General features: G+C 42.2%; 2 protein-coding genes and 1 pseudogene across 12 annotated transcripts in view; 1 reads left to right on the forward strand and 2 right to left on the reverse strand.

Moving 5' to 3' along the window:
* Positions 1–433: 433 nt before the first annotated feature.
* Positions 434–5,618, reverse strand: LOC115172252 (required for meiotic nuclear division protein 1 homolog; annotated as a pseudogene).
* Positions 5,619–6,951: 1,333 nt separating this feature from the next.
* ccdc170 (coiled-coil domain containing 170) lies at positions 6,952–12,652 on the forward strand. Of its 2 annotated transcripts, XM_029729506.1 has the most exons (11): positions 6,952–7,027; positions 7,260–7,495; positions 8,211–8,393; positions 8,651–8,836; positions 8,914–9,039; positions 9,279–9,479; positions 10,459–10,632; positions 10,935–11,084; positions 11,366–11,458; positions 11,720–11,923; positions 12,147–12,652. In XM_029729506.1, the coding sequence occupies exons 2-11, from the start codon at positions 7,319–7,321 to the stop codon at positions 12,414–12,416; spliced, it is 1,764 nt and encodes a 587-aa protein (XP_029585366.1). In that variant the 5' UTR covers positions 6,952–7,027; positions 7,260–7,318; the 3' UTR covers positions 12,417–12,652. The 2 variants fall into 2 exon arrangements, with proteins under 2 accessions (XP_029585366.1, XP_029585365.1); XM_029729505.1 differs by lacking the exon at positions 6,952–7,027 and having other exon boundaries at positions 7,123–7,495.
* The window catches only part of syne1b (spectrin repeat containing, nuclear envelope 1b), a 153,230-nt gene continuing 149,316 nt past the window's right edge, over positions 12,653–16,566 (reverse strand). For 9 of the 10 annotated variants that reach the window (XM_029729498.1, XM_029729495.1, XM_029729496.1 and 6 more), the window contains 2 exons: positions 15,601–15,671; positions 12,653–13,908 (listed from right to left, as the gene is read on the reverse strand). In XM_029729498.1, coding sequence (XP_029585358.1) covers positions 13,668–13,908; positions 15,601–15,671 — 312 coding nt within the window. In that variant the 3' untranslated portion in view covers positions 12,653–13,667. The remainder of the gene's footprint in view (positions 13,909–15,600; positions 15,672–16,566) is intronic. The other variant, XM_029729500.1, reaches the window with a different exon arrangement.

Raw genomic sequence — 16,566 nt, forward strand, 5'->3', positions numbered from 1 at the left:
CACACACACACACACCCAGCTCAGAGGCCCAGCTCAGAGGCCCAGCTCAGAGGCCCAGCTTAGAGGCCTAGCTCAGAGCCCCATCAGCGGCAGATTTGAATTTAGAATGGAAAATAAATGTGTTTATGCAAAACAAAATTGTGCATCGAATCGAATCACATCAAACCGAATCCCATCGATTTGTTTTCTAATCAAACTGAATCGCTTCGAACTAAAACGTATCGTTCCTGTATCGTATCAGAGCCCATGTATCTAGATACGTATCGAATTGTCTTGAAAGGGATTGATGCACATCCCTAATTAATGAGTACATATGGATACATATTTTTAGCAGCATACTAACAGAAATCCAACAGTCCAAAAGTGAGCTATCGAGACATTTACATTTTGTTGCGCCGACACTGGTGATTTGCTTAAAGAGGAACTTTCCTCATTTTTTTCGCTTCGCTCCACCCAAAATAAGTCTCTCTCCTTCCATTGAAAATGAATTACTTATTGCATTTCATCGCCGCTGGTGTTACCGAATGGGTAAGTCCACTGTAGTTGCGCAATTTTCGTTCAGTAAGTTACATTCTTTTAGGTCAAAGTTTAGCCTTCTTTTTGAATGTCTTCTTAATTATGATCATGATGTAAAGTACTTACAAAAATAGATATCATGGTCAGCATTTCTATTTCATCGTCACTAATGCAGCTCTTCAGAAGATCACTCTGCCAAGTTCAAACATCACCTGAAATTCAAAGGAAACAAAACCAAAAGTATAGTGAGAGGACATTCCAAATGAAATGATAAGCTAACCGAAATGTTGTTCTTGTAGATCATCATCATAATAATAACCATCATTATCATCATCACAAGAACACAAGCCTTGTAGGGTAGGAGAGGGTGGTGTGTGTGTGTGTGTGTGTGTGTGGTGTTGGGGTTTCTGACCTCAATAGTGACGAGGATGACTATCATCCACTTTAACCTTCAGCTGTGCTTCTCACTCAGGTGGTTCCTCATCAGGTCTGTCAGCTCAGTGCAGGGTTGCAGTTTCTCGTTCACTACCTGGAAAACAATAGGACGACAGTAGGCCTCACTGCTGCAAGTGGATTGTAATCCCACATTAGCTAATTGCTTGCATAATGACAAGCATTTTGACGGTTTGCTGCCTATAGTTTAAGTGGAATATATCCCATAAGAAACAACATACACTACCGTTCAAAAGTTTGGGGTCACTTAGAAATGTCCTTGTTTTTGAAAGATAAGCACATTTGTTGTCCACTAATACAGTGTAGGAATACAGTGTAGACATTGTTAATGTTGTAAATGTCTATTGTAGCTGGAAACGGCAGATTGTTAATGTAATATCTACATAGGCGTACAGAGGCCCATTATCACTGACATTTTCAACCTCTCCCTGACCGAGTCTGTAATACCTACATGTTTCAAGCAGACCACCATAGTTCCTGTGCCCAAGGAAGCGAAGGTAACCTGCCTAAATTGTTATTGCCCCGTAGCCATGAAGTACTTTCAAAGGCTGGTCATGGCTCACATCAACAGCATCCTCCCGGATAACCTAGACCCACTCCAATTCGCATACCGCCCCAACAGATCCACAGATGACGCAATTTCAATTGCACTCCACACTGCCCTTTCCCACATGGACAAAAATAACACCTATGTGAGAATGCTGTTCACTGACTACAGCTCAGATTCAACACCATAGTGCCCACGAAGCTCATCACTAAGCTAAGGACCCTGGGACTAAACACCTCCCTCTGCAACTGGATCCTGGACTTCCTGACGGGCTGCCCCCAGGTGGTAAGGGTAGGCAACAACACGTCTGCTACGCTGATCCTCAACACTGGGGCCCCTCAGGGGTGTGTGCTTAGTCCCCTCCTGTACTCCCTGCTCACCCACGACTGTGTGGTCAAACACAACTCCAACACCATCATTAAGTTTGCTGATGACACAACAGTGGTAGGCCTGATCACAGACAACTATCAGACAGCCTATAGGGAGGATGTCAGAGACCTGGCAGTATGGGGCCAGGGAAACAACCTCTCCCTCAATGTGAGAAAGACAAAGGAGATGATCGTGGACTACAGGAAAAGGTGGGCCGAACAGGCCCCCATTAACATCGACGGGACTGTAGTGGAGTGGATCGAGAGTTTCAAGTTTTAAACTATCATGGTCCAAACACACCAAGACAGTCGTGAAGAGGGCACGACAACACCTTTTCCCCCTCAGGAGACTGAAAAGATTTGGCATGTGTCCCCAGATCCTCAAAAAGTTCTACAGCTACACCATCGAGAGCGTCCTGACCGGTTGCATCACCACCTCATATGGTAACTGCTCGGCATCTGACCGTAAGGCGCTACAGATGGTAGTGTGTATGGCCCAATTCGTCACTGGGGCCAAGCTTCCTGCCATCCAGGATCTATATACTAGGCCCTGTCAGAGGAAAGCCCCAAAAATTGTCAAAGACTCCAGTCACCCAAGTCATAGACTGTTTTCTCTGCTACCGCACGGCAAGCGGTACTGGAACGCCAAGTCTAGGTCCAAAAGGCTTCTTAACAGCTTCTACCCCCAAGTCAACTGCTGAACAATTAACCAAATGGCCACCGGATTATTTGCATTGACCCCCCCCCCCCCCTCCATTAGTTTTTTTTACACTGCTGCTACTCGCTGTTTATTATCTATGCAGAGTCACTTTACCCCTACCTACAGGTACCCCCGCACATTGACTCAGTACCGTACCCCATGTACATAGTCTCGTTATTGTTATTTTATTGTGTCACTTTTTAAAAAAAATTTACTTTAGTTTTTTTGGTAAATACTTTCTTAACTCTTTCTTGAGCTGCACTGTTGGTTAAGGGCTTGTAAGTAAGCATTTCACGGTAAGGTCTACACATGTGACAAATAAAGTTCGATTTGATTTGAAATAAGACACAAAACCCGACCTTGACCCGGCGGTTGATATTAAGAAACTGACAGGTCTTGTCATAGAGCATCTCCAGGTTCTCTCTTTCCCAGTAGAAGTCTGGCGTGATCAGCAGGTCAGAGTTCAGGTTGATACAGTTCCTGGAATAACATAACACAGAAAATAGCCAGATTCAATGGTGGATGATTACATAGTATTGTCTGCTAATTGCTTCTGATTACTCAAGCTGTAATAAACAAAACAATTATATTTATTTTTAAAATGTTATATTTAACCTACTGCATTGATATTTGCAGATTTTATTTACCTCAGAGAATAGAGTTCTCCAATTTTCTGCATGACCTTTGCTCTGGACAGCTTTATTTTCTTCCCAGATTTCAGCATCTTTTTGGGAAGAGCAAATAATGAAGTTAGGAGAATCTATTATACATTGAATAATTCTTCAGTCATGGTCAGAGATGATGGTTTCTCAAGTGTGGAAGTCTGTCGACACGTACAGAATCATTTAAAGGTCTTAGCTCTGGGATGGACTGAATCGACTCCACAAAGTGATCCAAAGCCACCTCCCATATGGCCAGTTTCACTTAAACAAAACCAAGACAGATGGGAGGGCACAATATGGATGGTAAGAAAGCCATAGTAGTATATAGAACGATTAACAGTAATGTTACCTACATGAACAACAAACCGTAAACAAAGGGGTTCCAGCTAACCTGACAAAGAAAGGGCATTTGAGAATGCAAATTTATCCAGCACGGCCTCGTCAGGATATGTCTCATTATTCAGCAGGAAGTTACCATGTTGTAACTTTTGAGTTTCCCCTGGGGAGAACAAAATAAAACACAGTCACCAAAGACAATACAGCTACAACAATTCTGGAACAATCTAAATCACAAATAAAAACATGCCCTTTTTTGCTTTCTATAAATATCATGGTAAAGTAATTCATACTTTTTTTTTCAGCAATCTACAATTTAATTTAGCTATAATGCATATTTGAAATTGCATCATCGACCAACCATATCAGGTGACGTACTCTCCAATAGTGTAGTGGATCTCTTCATTTTCCCAGTGGACCAGAGCTACCTCGTAGGGTTGAATCTCATGCTGCTCGAAGATCCTCACCACTTTCTTCAACTGAGAAACAATGCAGATTAATAGCAAGAAATTGCATCATTGATCTGTAACCGATGACATCTGCAGCTCCCTCTACAATTCACCTGCTTAGACTACCTGGTTTAAGACAACCGAACCTTCTCTTAACAGTGATTTTTAAGTGAGTGTAATGTGATCATTTTTGCTATTATCACACTATTGTGAGAAATTACGAAGAGGAATTAAAGGTCAGTGATTTTTTACGTGCAATAGGATCGGAATCCTTCTTACTGTTTTCTTTTCAACGTTCCAAAAGACCACTGATCTCTCCCTAGAAAGAAAAATAGCTTAATTACTGCTCAAAACAATTAGCTGTCTAAGAGATATAACCAATAAGATAAATAAAAATAAAAACCTGAAGAAGAACATTGTTGCATTGTCACTGGGATTTTGGGCGTTGTCGGTGCATATTACGAGTACATTTGAGGCATCTGAAACGAAAATAAATGATCAAAATGGTTCTTTGTATCATTGCACAGCCATGAAAAGAGTCTGCAATTAGCCTAGAGCAGGGGTCTCCAACCTTTTCTACAGTAGCATGAGAGCTACTTGAAAAAAAATGAACATGTCATGAGCTACTCATTTTCTCCTAGCTTTCAAATAAGGACATTCTTCTCTTCTCTCCCTTGCAACTCTTCCCCAGGTCCTTAGTGTACAAGATAAAGCAGTGCACTGTTTTCTGCCAATATACCTGGTAAAAAAAGGTTAATAAAGAACTCTATAAAATGTGTGATTTTTCCCAAAAAAGTCTGTTTAATATTTTCCCAAATTATGTTTTCTCTGTTTTATTTTTCCTGGTTTTAGATTTTGTTTTGCACTCTCAAAACAACGAAATTGGATGTCCTGAGAATTGTTTTATGTCTCGAGGGAAAACGAGCACATTTGGATTTGAGTTTAATTCCCCTTTAAAATTGTGCATCTGCATCTGGCCCTTTAATTGTACATTTAGCGAGTGAGGAATGTGAATCTAATGTGCCGGTCTAGCAATGGTTCTGTACTGCTGCTGCTCATTTCATGGCAAAGTTAGCAAATAACAAATAATAGGTAAACCTACTTTGCAGTTAACATTTAATCGAGAAGGTTTAGGGGGAAGTACTTCTGTCAACCCACAAGACGGTTATGACATAAAACTGGCTGCACACGGAGTGATTGACAAATGTGCGCACCATACCTGGAAATGAATTGGCAGATATTGTGTTAGGTTTGGCTTTTTAAGCCAATAGTGGCTAACCAGGGGTGAGATAATGTCAATGGTGCGTTGATTAGATAGTAGCTGGGAGCTTGCTGTGTCTGATACTTGTGAGATTTGTTAATGACAGTTTGCGGTGGAACACGTGAAAATTGCATGTAGTTTCAGAATTGTTTGGTAGCTCGCAATCGACCTGTTGGAGATCCCTGGCCTAGAGCACCCATGAAGTACATTAAAAAGGTGTTGGCCTACCTCTTGGTAAATCTATTTCGTAGAAGCCATGGGCTATGAGGTCATGGCAGTGCTAGCAAATGTTACTAGTCTGCTGTTGCAAAAGCAATGCACTGCATAATATCCTATAGGGGACAAATAGAACATGGTTGCCATCATGTTACTGACATATTAGCCCATATGCTCAAGAATCAGAATTGGGTCATACTAGATGTTAGATAGAGGTCAGGTATCTTACTTGTTTCACCAGCCATCAGTGCTCAGGTCTATGTGCTCTGATGTATAAAGTGTGTCCCTGTATTGTACCTGTATGTTACAAATACAATTAACCCCTTAATTAAGCATCAATAAAACGTATTCATTCATTGATTAATTAATTCAGCTCTGTATCCATGCATTCACTTCCTTGTGAAAATAAAGGTTAAATAAATCAAATAGATACATCCATTAGGCATCTCCCAGGCCTCTAATCTGATTGGTGGACGGCATCACCTTGTCCTCCTTTGGGGTCGGCTGATTGGTTCTGGATGGTTGTTTGGTCCTAGGGCCTTTAGGAAGTTTCTTCCCACTTCCAGGCATGGTCACTGGTTTAATCACTGACTTAATAGGGTCCGTTGAATAGAGCCTCCTCTGTATAGTGACACCCCACTGTCTGGTGGAGGTGGAATGACCAATGATAGCAGATAGTGACACAACACCGGTGCTGAAACATGGTGACACACTACGAAACATCTCGCTTCCTGTCTCCTCTGATAATCCTCTGATGCTGTTTGGAGTGTGTGTTTGAGTGACAGGTCCTATGACGAACATATAGACAGAATAGAGTTCCAGGTGGAGTCCCATGCTGCTGGACAGGGTCCGACAGATTGACAGGGGTGAAGCCATAGGAACATGTTCTACTCCTCAAAGGCTGCTGTATCCTCAGACGGCACAACAGTGTCCGGAAGCATGTTATCTGCATGGATGGACTGTGTACACAGGAATGCAAAGAGAAGAGAAAACACAAGCATAGTGACTAGCTAAATCAATAAATGTGAAATATTGAATGATGATGGGAACAACATATCTATGGGTTTTATTATATTCATAAGGACCCCATTATACAACCATGACATATAGAAATGAATTTTGGCAATGTACTGTACATTAAAATGGCTAGCTATACTGCAGGGCAGGAAGATTGACCTTGGTTGAATGGTGAATGCACCAATTTGTAAGTCGCTCTGGATAAGAGCGTCTGCTAAATGACGTAAATGTAAAAATGTAAATGAATGGCATTGAATGGCAATGCATGCAATAGCTAGCTACAGTAGCTAGCTAGGTAGATTACAATAAACGTTCTGGGCAACATTAGCTATGGTCATAGGTCACTATATTGTGGCTGTTCATGAACCTCACAATAAAGCACGAGAGTACCACTATCCCAAGTCAAACCTTCCATGACGTAGCTAAGGTTCGTGCACTAGCACTTGCAAGGTACTATAGCTAAATAGCGAGCTTCAAATGAGGATGTAACCAGACAGAAGTGGTTAGTTATACATATATTTTTTGATGTAACGTTAACGTTAGCTAACCTAAAGAAAATAACTCACCAAATCAGGCTTTGCAAACAAGAAGATGTTTCAATGGCTGTCATGTTAACATAACTACAGTAACTACGTTTAGTCACACTAGATCCGCATAACAGTTTGAGGGTTGAACGCAAGCTTGTTGTGCATAACGTTTCATTTGAACAGCTATACTGTATTTTCTGGTTGCAGCGTCATCCTGGAGCAAGGGATCCTGCACAACAGTAACTCCTGTGGTGAAACGAGTGACAATGTTTTCTGTTGCCTGGAGACTCCTGGAAACAGCACTGCATAGCACTTGGTTGAAATCCCAACCCAAAACTCTCACCTATATCTATTCTATTCTATTTATAAGGCGACCTACAGTAACACAGAGAAGTAAAATGGAAAGAATTGATACCGCAACAGGAGACAGACAACTGGATAAGGTAAAATAGAAACGTCATGAATAGAGCTGACCTTATTCTACTTGTCAGGGAAGCATGTTTGTTCCCCACGTCACCGCGAGTCGCATAGTGTTTGTTAAAATGTTTTTGATGATGTCATCTGGTTTAACTTTTTTACTTTATATTTTTTTTAATAAAAAACGTAATTTGCCGTATTCACATATGTTGACACAGGTAATGAAAATGAGGTTGAAACATGACATAACATATTGTTATACATTTTTAATTGACCCCCTTTATCTCCCTCATTTCGTGATATCCGCAACTCCCCAACAGGCTTTGGGAGAGGCGAAGGTCCTCCGAAACATGACCCGCCAAACTGTGTCCCTTAACACCCACCCGCTTAACCCGGAAACCAGCTGCACCAATATGTCGGAAGAAACAAAGTTCAACTGACAACCAAAGTCAGCCTGCAGGCGCTCGGCCTGCCACAAGGAGTCGCTAGAGCGCGATGAGCCAAGTAAAGCCCCCCGGCCAAGCCTCACCCTAACCCAGATGAAGCTGGGCCAATTGTGCACCGCCCTATGGGTCTCACGGTCATGGCCAGTTGTGACACAGCCTGGGATTGAACCAGGGTTTGTAGTGATGCCTCAAGCACTGTGATGTACTGCCTTAGACCGCTGCGCCACACGGAGGCCACTAACATAACATATTTAACTTGTTCCACAACATTGTGCCCTGCTTAATGTGTCCCCAGGTGGAGCCCTGCCTTGAGAGGGACAGACTGAGGATGAGGGTCTCTGTGTTGGAGGAGAGTGTGAGGTCCTACGAGGTAGAGTGTAAAGCCAGCAGAGAGACGGTGATGAGACTGGTGGCAGAGGTGGCCCGGGAGAGGAGGAACACAGCAGGCAGTGCAGAGGCTCTCGATCTACTCAGACTGGTATGTATCCATATGTGCATCCTTTTAAAACACATACGCTTTTCACTTTGTGCTGATACGAGCTGTACTTTGCTGGCTCTGATATATATTTTTCCAGGGCAGTACAGCCTGGAATTGGCTTGTCTCAGTAGTGTACTACTGTCATCTTTGTTGTGTATAAGCATCAATTAATGTGTTAAATCTTTATACATGCATTATGTACAGTAAATGGGTATCTGTTGCAACTTTGCATTTCCTTGTCAAAATATGTCTTCCAGGATTTAGATAGTGCCTTGCTGACCAAGAGGAGCACAGATATGGAGAACCAGAGTCTAGCAGCGAGGCTGGAGGCCAGTCAGCGTGTGGTTGAGGCAGCCAAGCAGGAGGCAGGGTGCCTGGAGAGGCAGATCCAGGAGCTGGAAGGGAAACTCCAGACCAGCCAGGGGAAAAACGAGGCTACAAAGGTAGGATTGCAATATTCCCAGGTTTTCCCAGAAATCCAGTTTGAAGGATTCTAGAAATGTTGAGACCCCATTCACAGGGGAGACTGCAGGCCCTCCTGGGGGAGGTAGGGGCCCTTCTGCAGCTGGGTCTCTCCATGCCAACTGAGGAGGAAATACTAGAGAGACTCGGGGACCTCTGCAACAGGCAGGAACGTATGAAAGCGGTAAGTAGGGTTTTTTCTGTTCTTATACTACTACATTGTTATTACCTTGTGTGACAGTTTCAATAGGAAAGAAGATAATATATTGATACATAATCAGTCAGGATTTTCAATCATTTTATACCTGGAGATACAATGTTTGAACGATAGCCTAAAGTGGATGCGCATTGCAATAACCTTGAGTAGTTATTCTTTGTCAGTAGTTATGTTTTTAAGTTGTATCCGCCAATATTTCCTGTCAGATCAAGGAGGAGATGGAGAGGAGGCTGTCCCAGGTCAGCGAGGATGTGTCCAGGCAGACAGAGCTCCACCACAGTGCCCTGCAGAGAGCCCAGCTCGCTGAGCAACAGGTCACAGACCTCAGCGACAGGCTGCAGGGTTTGGAAGCTGAGCTGATGACTTCAGACGTGCACCGGGATGGGCTGAGTCATAACAGACAGATTGTGAGTGAGCACACTGGCAACCATGTAGTGTGCAGTAGGTGAACATCACACATTTCTCCACAGGTGCTGGGCCCCCCCAAAAAATGGTAATAACAGTCTTTATAACTAACTTTAGACACAGTATATAGAACATATAACTACGGTAGTATATAACACTGTTGATACCTATAGTACGCTATAGTAAATAATCCCACAGCACCCAATCCCACTCTGCAAAATAAAATTTAACAACTACACCCTAGCCTTTCGTGAACCAACTCCCCGCTTGACTTTTTCCTACTAGCACTGGCTTTGCTGATAGCTACATTATTGAGGGAAAATGTACTTACTATAACTGAGATGTGGTTGTCCCACCTAGCTATCTTAAGATGAATGCACTAACTGTAAGACGCTCTGGATAAAAGCATCTGCTAAATGGCGAAAATGTAAATGTAAAACGTACACTGGGTGTACGAAACAATACGAACACCTGCTCTTTCCATGACATAGGTGAAAGCTATGATCCCTTATTGATGTCATTAGTTAAATCCACTTCAATCAGTCCCCAGATCCAGAGCAAATTCAAGGAAACATACAGTATTATACAGAGCCATGAGTGGATGGAACTCAGCAAACCTGGTTTAAAAAAAAAAACGAATAAAGCGACACTTCGCGGCACAACGCCTCTCCCCATGTGACCTACTTGTTGTGTGTATGTACTGACGTGTGTTAACTGATAGATGCGCACACACACTACACACACTACTGTATTCACAAAGTGTCCCCAGAGTAGGAGTGCTCATCTAAGAACAGGCATCTAAGAACTCATCTAAGAACTCTTATTCGTTATGACCACCCGTACGTAAAATGTATGCATGCATGACTAAGTCTCTTTAGATAAAAGCGTCTACTAAATGGCATATATTATTTAAAAGGCTAAATTGCAGCACTCCAACTCCGGGACACTATGTAAATATGGGCCTTGTGTTTTCCCATGCAGTATGAGCAGTTCCTGGAACAGTTGTCAGAGAGGATGAAAGTAGACAGTATCGCCACTGACCTGGGCTACGACATGAGGCTACAGCTCATTCTGTCTCGGGCAGAGCAACTTGTCAAACTAGAAGGGACGGCTTTGGTGGAGAGCAAGACCCTGGCCCACAACCAACAGCGAAAGGTACACAAAACTAAACTAGTAGCTACTGAACCTACAACTTAAGAGTGTACATATCATTTGTTTATAGTCAGAGGGTTGTTTGCACACCTTACATCGTTGTAGGTGCATATATAAATACAAAACTCAAGCACACAGGTATTTTTGTATGATCCACATTTCACAATGTACAGTATTTAATGGATCGCACGCCAACATTCCTGTCAATGTAGTTACTATCATTACTGTTCCATCTACTAGTATCATAGGTATGTTGTGCTTAAACACCTGTTTACCATGTTTACCGTATACCATGTTACCTGCAGTTGAAGATCCAGAAGGAGCGGTTGGAGAGTAAGGAGCTCCACATGGAGCTGTTGAGGAGGAAGGTGTCTGAGCTAGAGGAGGAGAAGAGGACTCGCTCAGCCCTGGCCATGCAGCGAGACGACGCCAATGTGACCGCCCGGAAGATGCAGGTAGCCTAGAGGTTAGAGGGGTGGGCTAGTAGCCAGAAGGTTGCTGGTTCAACTGGCAACTGAAGGGCTGCTGGTCTGTGATCCCAGGTACCATCTCCTGCCATTGTGCCCTTTAGCAAGGCACTTACCCCTAAAACTTAACCCCTAAAGCTCCACATCCAGGGGCGAGGTTAAGATAGGCAGAAGCCAAATTTCTGTTTCTTACTAAACGGACAATAAAGTATGTATTCTACTGTATCTAAATAATCTATTCTATCTTAAGTATCTATTCTATTCTAAAGAAGAAGGTGGAGCGACTACAGGAGGAACTGGGATCCAGTAAGGTCTCCATCACAGAGCTCAAGGCCCAGCTGTCACACACCAACGAGCTGAAGGTAGAGGGCAGGACAGCCCAGGCCCACACATCCTCTAGAGGCAGAGTCATATAACTTCATTTCCTGGCGACTTCCTTTAGCTACAAGATTACATATTGAGTTTGAATAAAAGTTGGTTATTAATACCCTAACCCTAAGCACTGTCTTATATGTAAATTGGGAATAATTGTTTACAGACTATACTTTCTAATGTTATGTTGTTGTTAATTAAGTAACATGATCAAAATACATTGGTGTCCAATTTGGAATGATGTGTCTAAGCTCAAAGTCCTGGAGCAGAGTCAGACCAATGTGGAGCAGAGTAAGAGTCTGGAGGACCTGGAGAAGGGCAAGGCCAAGGTGGAGAAGAAGCTCAGCACAGCCAGGACAGACCTACAGAGCCAGGAGCATCTGGCCAGGGAGGCCCAGCAGCAGTTGACCAGCCTTCGACAGACCCTGGCCCAGCTCACTGACAGAGAGAGAGAGGTGGGGAGGATGGATGGATGGATACATATTAACACGCACGCATGCACGCACACACACACACACACACACACACACACACACACACACACACACACACACACACACACACACACACACACACATACATACACACATACACACACACAATATATAATTTGATTGATGAGTACAGAAAAAGAACATCCAAAACCTGACTGGAGGTATGTTTACTCTGTTGTTTCAGTTGGTAGACTTCCGTATGGTGGTCTCTCAGATGTTAGGTCTGGATGTCACAGCCCTGGCCCTTCCAAACTATGAGATCATCAAATCTCTGGAGAGCCTGCTTCACCCCCACCATGACCTCCACCACCACTCCCTGGCCCTGTCCTGGCCCTGTCCTACCCACCACCAGAACCACCATCTCCTACAGCTCCAGGACCAAGATACCTCTGGGTCTGTCACATCCCTCTCAGCTTTCTCTCAGAGGTCCACTGGCCCCGAGGCTCTCCTGTGAATGAAGCGTACATCTGCTAATCCCGAGGACTCTGCTCAGGACATGAAAGGACATGAATATGAATGATTTATTTAAATGATCAAAATCAAAATGTATTCATTTGAGATGTATCATATATATTTTTGCCCATTGAAATTGGATTTGAAATGAGTTTATGACGTATCCAAAGTCAGATCCACATACTGTCAAGTCAATAGCACTGAATCAGCCATTTTGAATAAAAGACAGAATCAAAATGAGAATTTGGCATTCAATATTTGTGATTTAGGCTCAGATATACATTATAGATATACATTTATATTATGTACAGAACATGTTAAGTAATCCTGGACTGTTATACATGTAATACTGAACGCACAGAGCCTTAGAAAATATACAGTTGTTTTATAATTCGTTATAGTTTTGATTAATAGTAAGTAGATTATTTCCATATTTTCAATTAGAAAAATAACAACAAAGTGTGTTCAGTACATTATTTCCATACAGTGAATGTTTTTAAAGGTTTCTTATACAGTCAAACAGTTTAGAGCAAACAACTCTCATTATTTCACATACACATTCAAAACACAATTCAGATTAAATAGATTCTTACACACAGTTATAGTATAGTTCATATTAAAAATCAACTATTCAACACGTATCAAGTAAAAGCAAAGATTATAACTGCATGCCAAAATACATGTAAAAAATAAATGCAATGTAAGTCATCTTAAAATGTTATTTTACAAATGTTCAATTGTTACAACAGGCAAATTCACAGGTTACATGTTCTGTATTGAACTAGGTGTCAAATGGCAGCTGTGTTTCAACCCAACAGTTCCAGCATCCAGTTGATATCCACTGACTGCAGTCAGAAACATTTTTGGTTCTTACATGTGCTGCTCCAAAAATGCCTTTTCCGTCTATACGTGACAGACAACTAAAAGATGACATGAGTGATTCTATCAGCCACAAAAGATAAGACAGTTGCTGTACTCCATCCACACAAAGAAGACACGTCCAAGATCAGTTTGAGATTTGGGATCCTATGTCTCTTGCTTATGGCGGCACAAGGAGCCGAATGATGGCAATGCTTATCCCTCTATTCTTCATGGAAACTGTTCCAATACAATTAAAAACCCCAACTGTGATGATGTTCAAAAACCCCAACTGTCCTCCTCAGGTTCGTCTCCATGCCAGGGCCAGGCTGGAATATACCGGAAGTAATCTCGCTCGGCACCCAGAACCAAATGTTTGGTCTGTCATGATAGACTATACAGGAGGGGGCCCGTTGGTGTATTTGAGCATGGGGTAGAAGGAACGGGCAAAGTTATTGGACTGGCTGCAGCTGAAATCCCCCTCATACATTGGCACCAGGCAGGCCATGCCCACCAGGAGCAGGAGGAGGAGCAACTGGAGGGGCACCGCCACCCACATGACGCGGTACAGGAATGACGATGGTATCACCTCGGCCTCAGAAGGGGAGGAAGCGGACCCAGCGACGTTGGGAGACCTGATTAAACACGATACGGGGAGCACACAACAACACCAAGCCAAGTAGATTTAGGTTACGACACCTGTAGAGCTAAGGATCTGCATCCAGACCACACATCCATCCAAGTATACCTTATGTACTGTAATTAGATTCATTAGAATCCAAAAATAAATTAACTATTTAGTTATAAGATATAAACTATCCCAAATGATCTTGAGGAACTACAGTATGGTAGTCATTGAACTACAATGATGAACTGTGTATCTCCACAAACATAATCGAATAACCAAATTATATCTGTGATCAATACACTGACTGAGTCATTTGAATATCACTTGACAAACATTTTCAAGAAACACAATCCTTTCAAACCCATAAAATAAATATGTGGAGCTGACATTCCTTTCTAAAGGATGCGAGTTGTTAGGATGCGAGACAAAAAGTAGCAGTTGAACATTTAGATAGTCCTACAAGGCCTCACTGATGAGTTTATGTCCTGTTAAAAAGCATGCCAAGACAGGAGCATAGCAGCATAGAGCAGTCTGTTTTAAAGGGGGTAGCTGTAGCTCTGCTCTTTTTAGCATTAGTCAGCAGCAGAAGCATCGTAACACACCCTCATCTCACCATGAAAAACATTGGCTGCTGTCAAACTGAGAGGACCATAATCAGTCAATTCAGGAAGTAAATTGAAAAGCAATGAGGACTTCTTGAATTTCCTGAATTGAGCCCAGCTCTGACAGTAACACTAAATTGCTACTAAATACATTAAATTACCTGTTTGGACAATGCACAAGGGATGTCAAGTAACAAAACAACAGCTGAGAAGAGTTACAGTACAGTGACTTTGCGGCAATGTGATACCTGATGTTGATCTGTTTTATGTAACTCTGAGGTCTATTTTATAACTGTGAAATTAGCTTACTCTAACATTATTACTAATAGTATGTGTGTAGATAGCAGTGATGTCTGTTTTACCCTCAGGTTTGACTGTCTAGACTCTAGACTGTGACCAAAATGCCCCCCCCCCCTAACACTTCACAAATGGAGACCTGAGAGGTGAGACCTACAGATGGCAGATTGAGGGGAGCGAGGGGGAGATGGTGTATTAGTTATGTGAAATAGAAGAAGAGATGTCACACACAAGAGAAAGAAAGAGAAAGGAATAGAGAGATAGACTTGCTGCCATTATATTGTTCATTGCAGACACTTGCTGGCTTGGCAATTCAAAAGAAAAACTGTGTCCATCAGCAGTAGAAAAGGAGCATTAAGGGCCCTGTATTAGAGAAACTGTTTACAGTATGTTAAGCACTCAAGGTGCATTCTGGGTAGCGTAGTTAATCAAGCAGCCGAGGACATTGGCGGCGAAGAGGCTTGCAAGTCTCATTATATTTTGCGGAACTGTAGTGTAAAGGATTTGTGGGATATAACCACCACCTACTGTAAACCCCTAGCCTCTACATAGTATCTAGAATGGTAGAAGATGATGGAATTCATTTTTCATGAACCTTTTATGAACCTTTCGTAGTAAGTAAAAAACAGCACTCAGGGTTTTCTATCCCTGTATCGTTCATTTTTTGTTGTTGCACTGTAGCGTTGCCCTGTACTGTATGTGTGCAGTGCAGCACAACGGACTGCGATTTCAGAGCAGGTGTAACATGTTCCATGAGTTCCATTATCTTCTGGGTGTTCTAGAAACCAGGAGAAAGGTACCTGTGTGGTCTGTGTGGACTGCTCACAGAGGGTCCAGAGGTCTGCTGTGACAGACTACATTTGCCCCGTTGCTGTTTGCAATGAACAGGGGGGTAAAAGAAAGAAAGTATGTTTCAGTCCAGGCAAATAAAGAACAAAGCTACCGATGAAAAGGAACTACCCAAAATAAAAGAATAGAAAGGCAGCAACAAAATCAGATGTGTGAAGGAAGGTGACAATAAGAGAGATAATTCAATGGAAAACAAGGAAACTGGCTTTTTTCAAAGTGTACAGCTACTTTGAACCGCTACAGCTGAATGGTCATGCTGTTATTTTGAACAAAGTGAATTCATACGCTGCTGAAGGACAACTTGTATTATGTCCTATATTATAGGATGAATGACTTGCTATGTGGGAGACAGAAGTAAGACATTTAAGATATACATGTACTGTATCTTGAAATCATTGAGATCAATCATTGGGATTGACTTAAAAAAAACAAGTCATTACTTCAGAGAAAAACAAAAAGAAATTGGAGAATTGGATTGATAAAAAACCAAGCAGGATTAAATTTTCTACTTTGTGTTTTCAGCAGTATCAAAGAGCCAGTATTCCTTGAGCACTACACTACAGGGACCTACAACTACAGAACACTAAAGAATGGAAGAACAAAACAAGAAAGAGTCAGTCAGGTAGAAGTAGAAGTTTAGGGGGCAGAATTTGGGATGTAAAGACATGTTGACTTCAAATGTTCAAATTTGGGTAGAAATTGAAGTCAAGTCAATCAAGAAGAGGGAAAGAAAAAAGGAGGAAAGAAAAAAGAATGAAAAAGAGAAGGAATAACCATGTCTCCAAAACTCTGGTGGGTTTGGCTCGGGGAAAAGAAGACATGCAAGGTGTAAAGGTGTGGAAACAGGATCAGAGTGTGGTGGGAGAAGTATATCAGTCGGTGTACAGATCAGAGGTGAGAAGGAGAGGTCCTGGGAT

The sequence above is a fragment of the Salmo trutta genome, chromosome 33 (assembly GCF_901001165.1).
Source record: "Salmo trutta chromosome 33, fSalTru1.1, whole genome shotgun sequence".
In the NCBI taxonomy this organism is placed as follows: Eukaryota; Metazoa; Chordata; class Actinopteri; order Salmoniformes; family Salmonidae; genus Salmo; species Salmo trutta.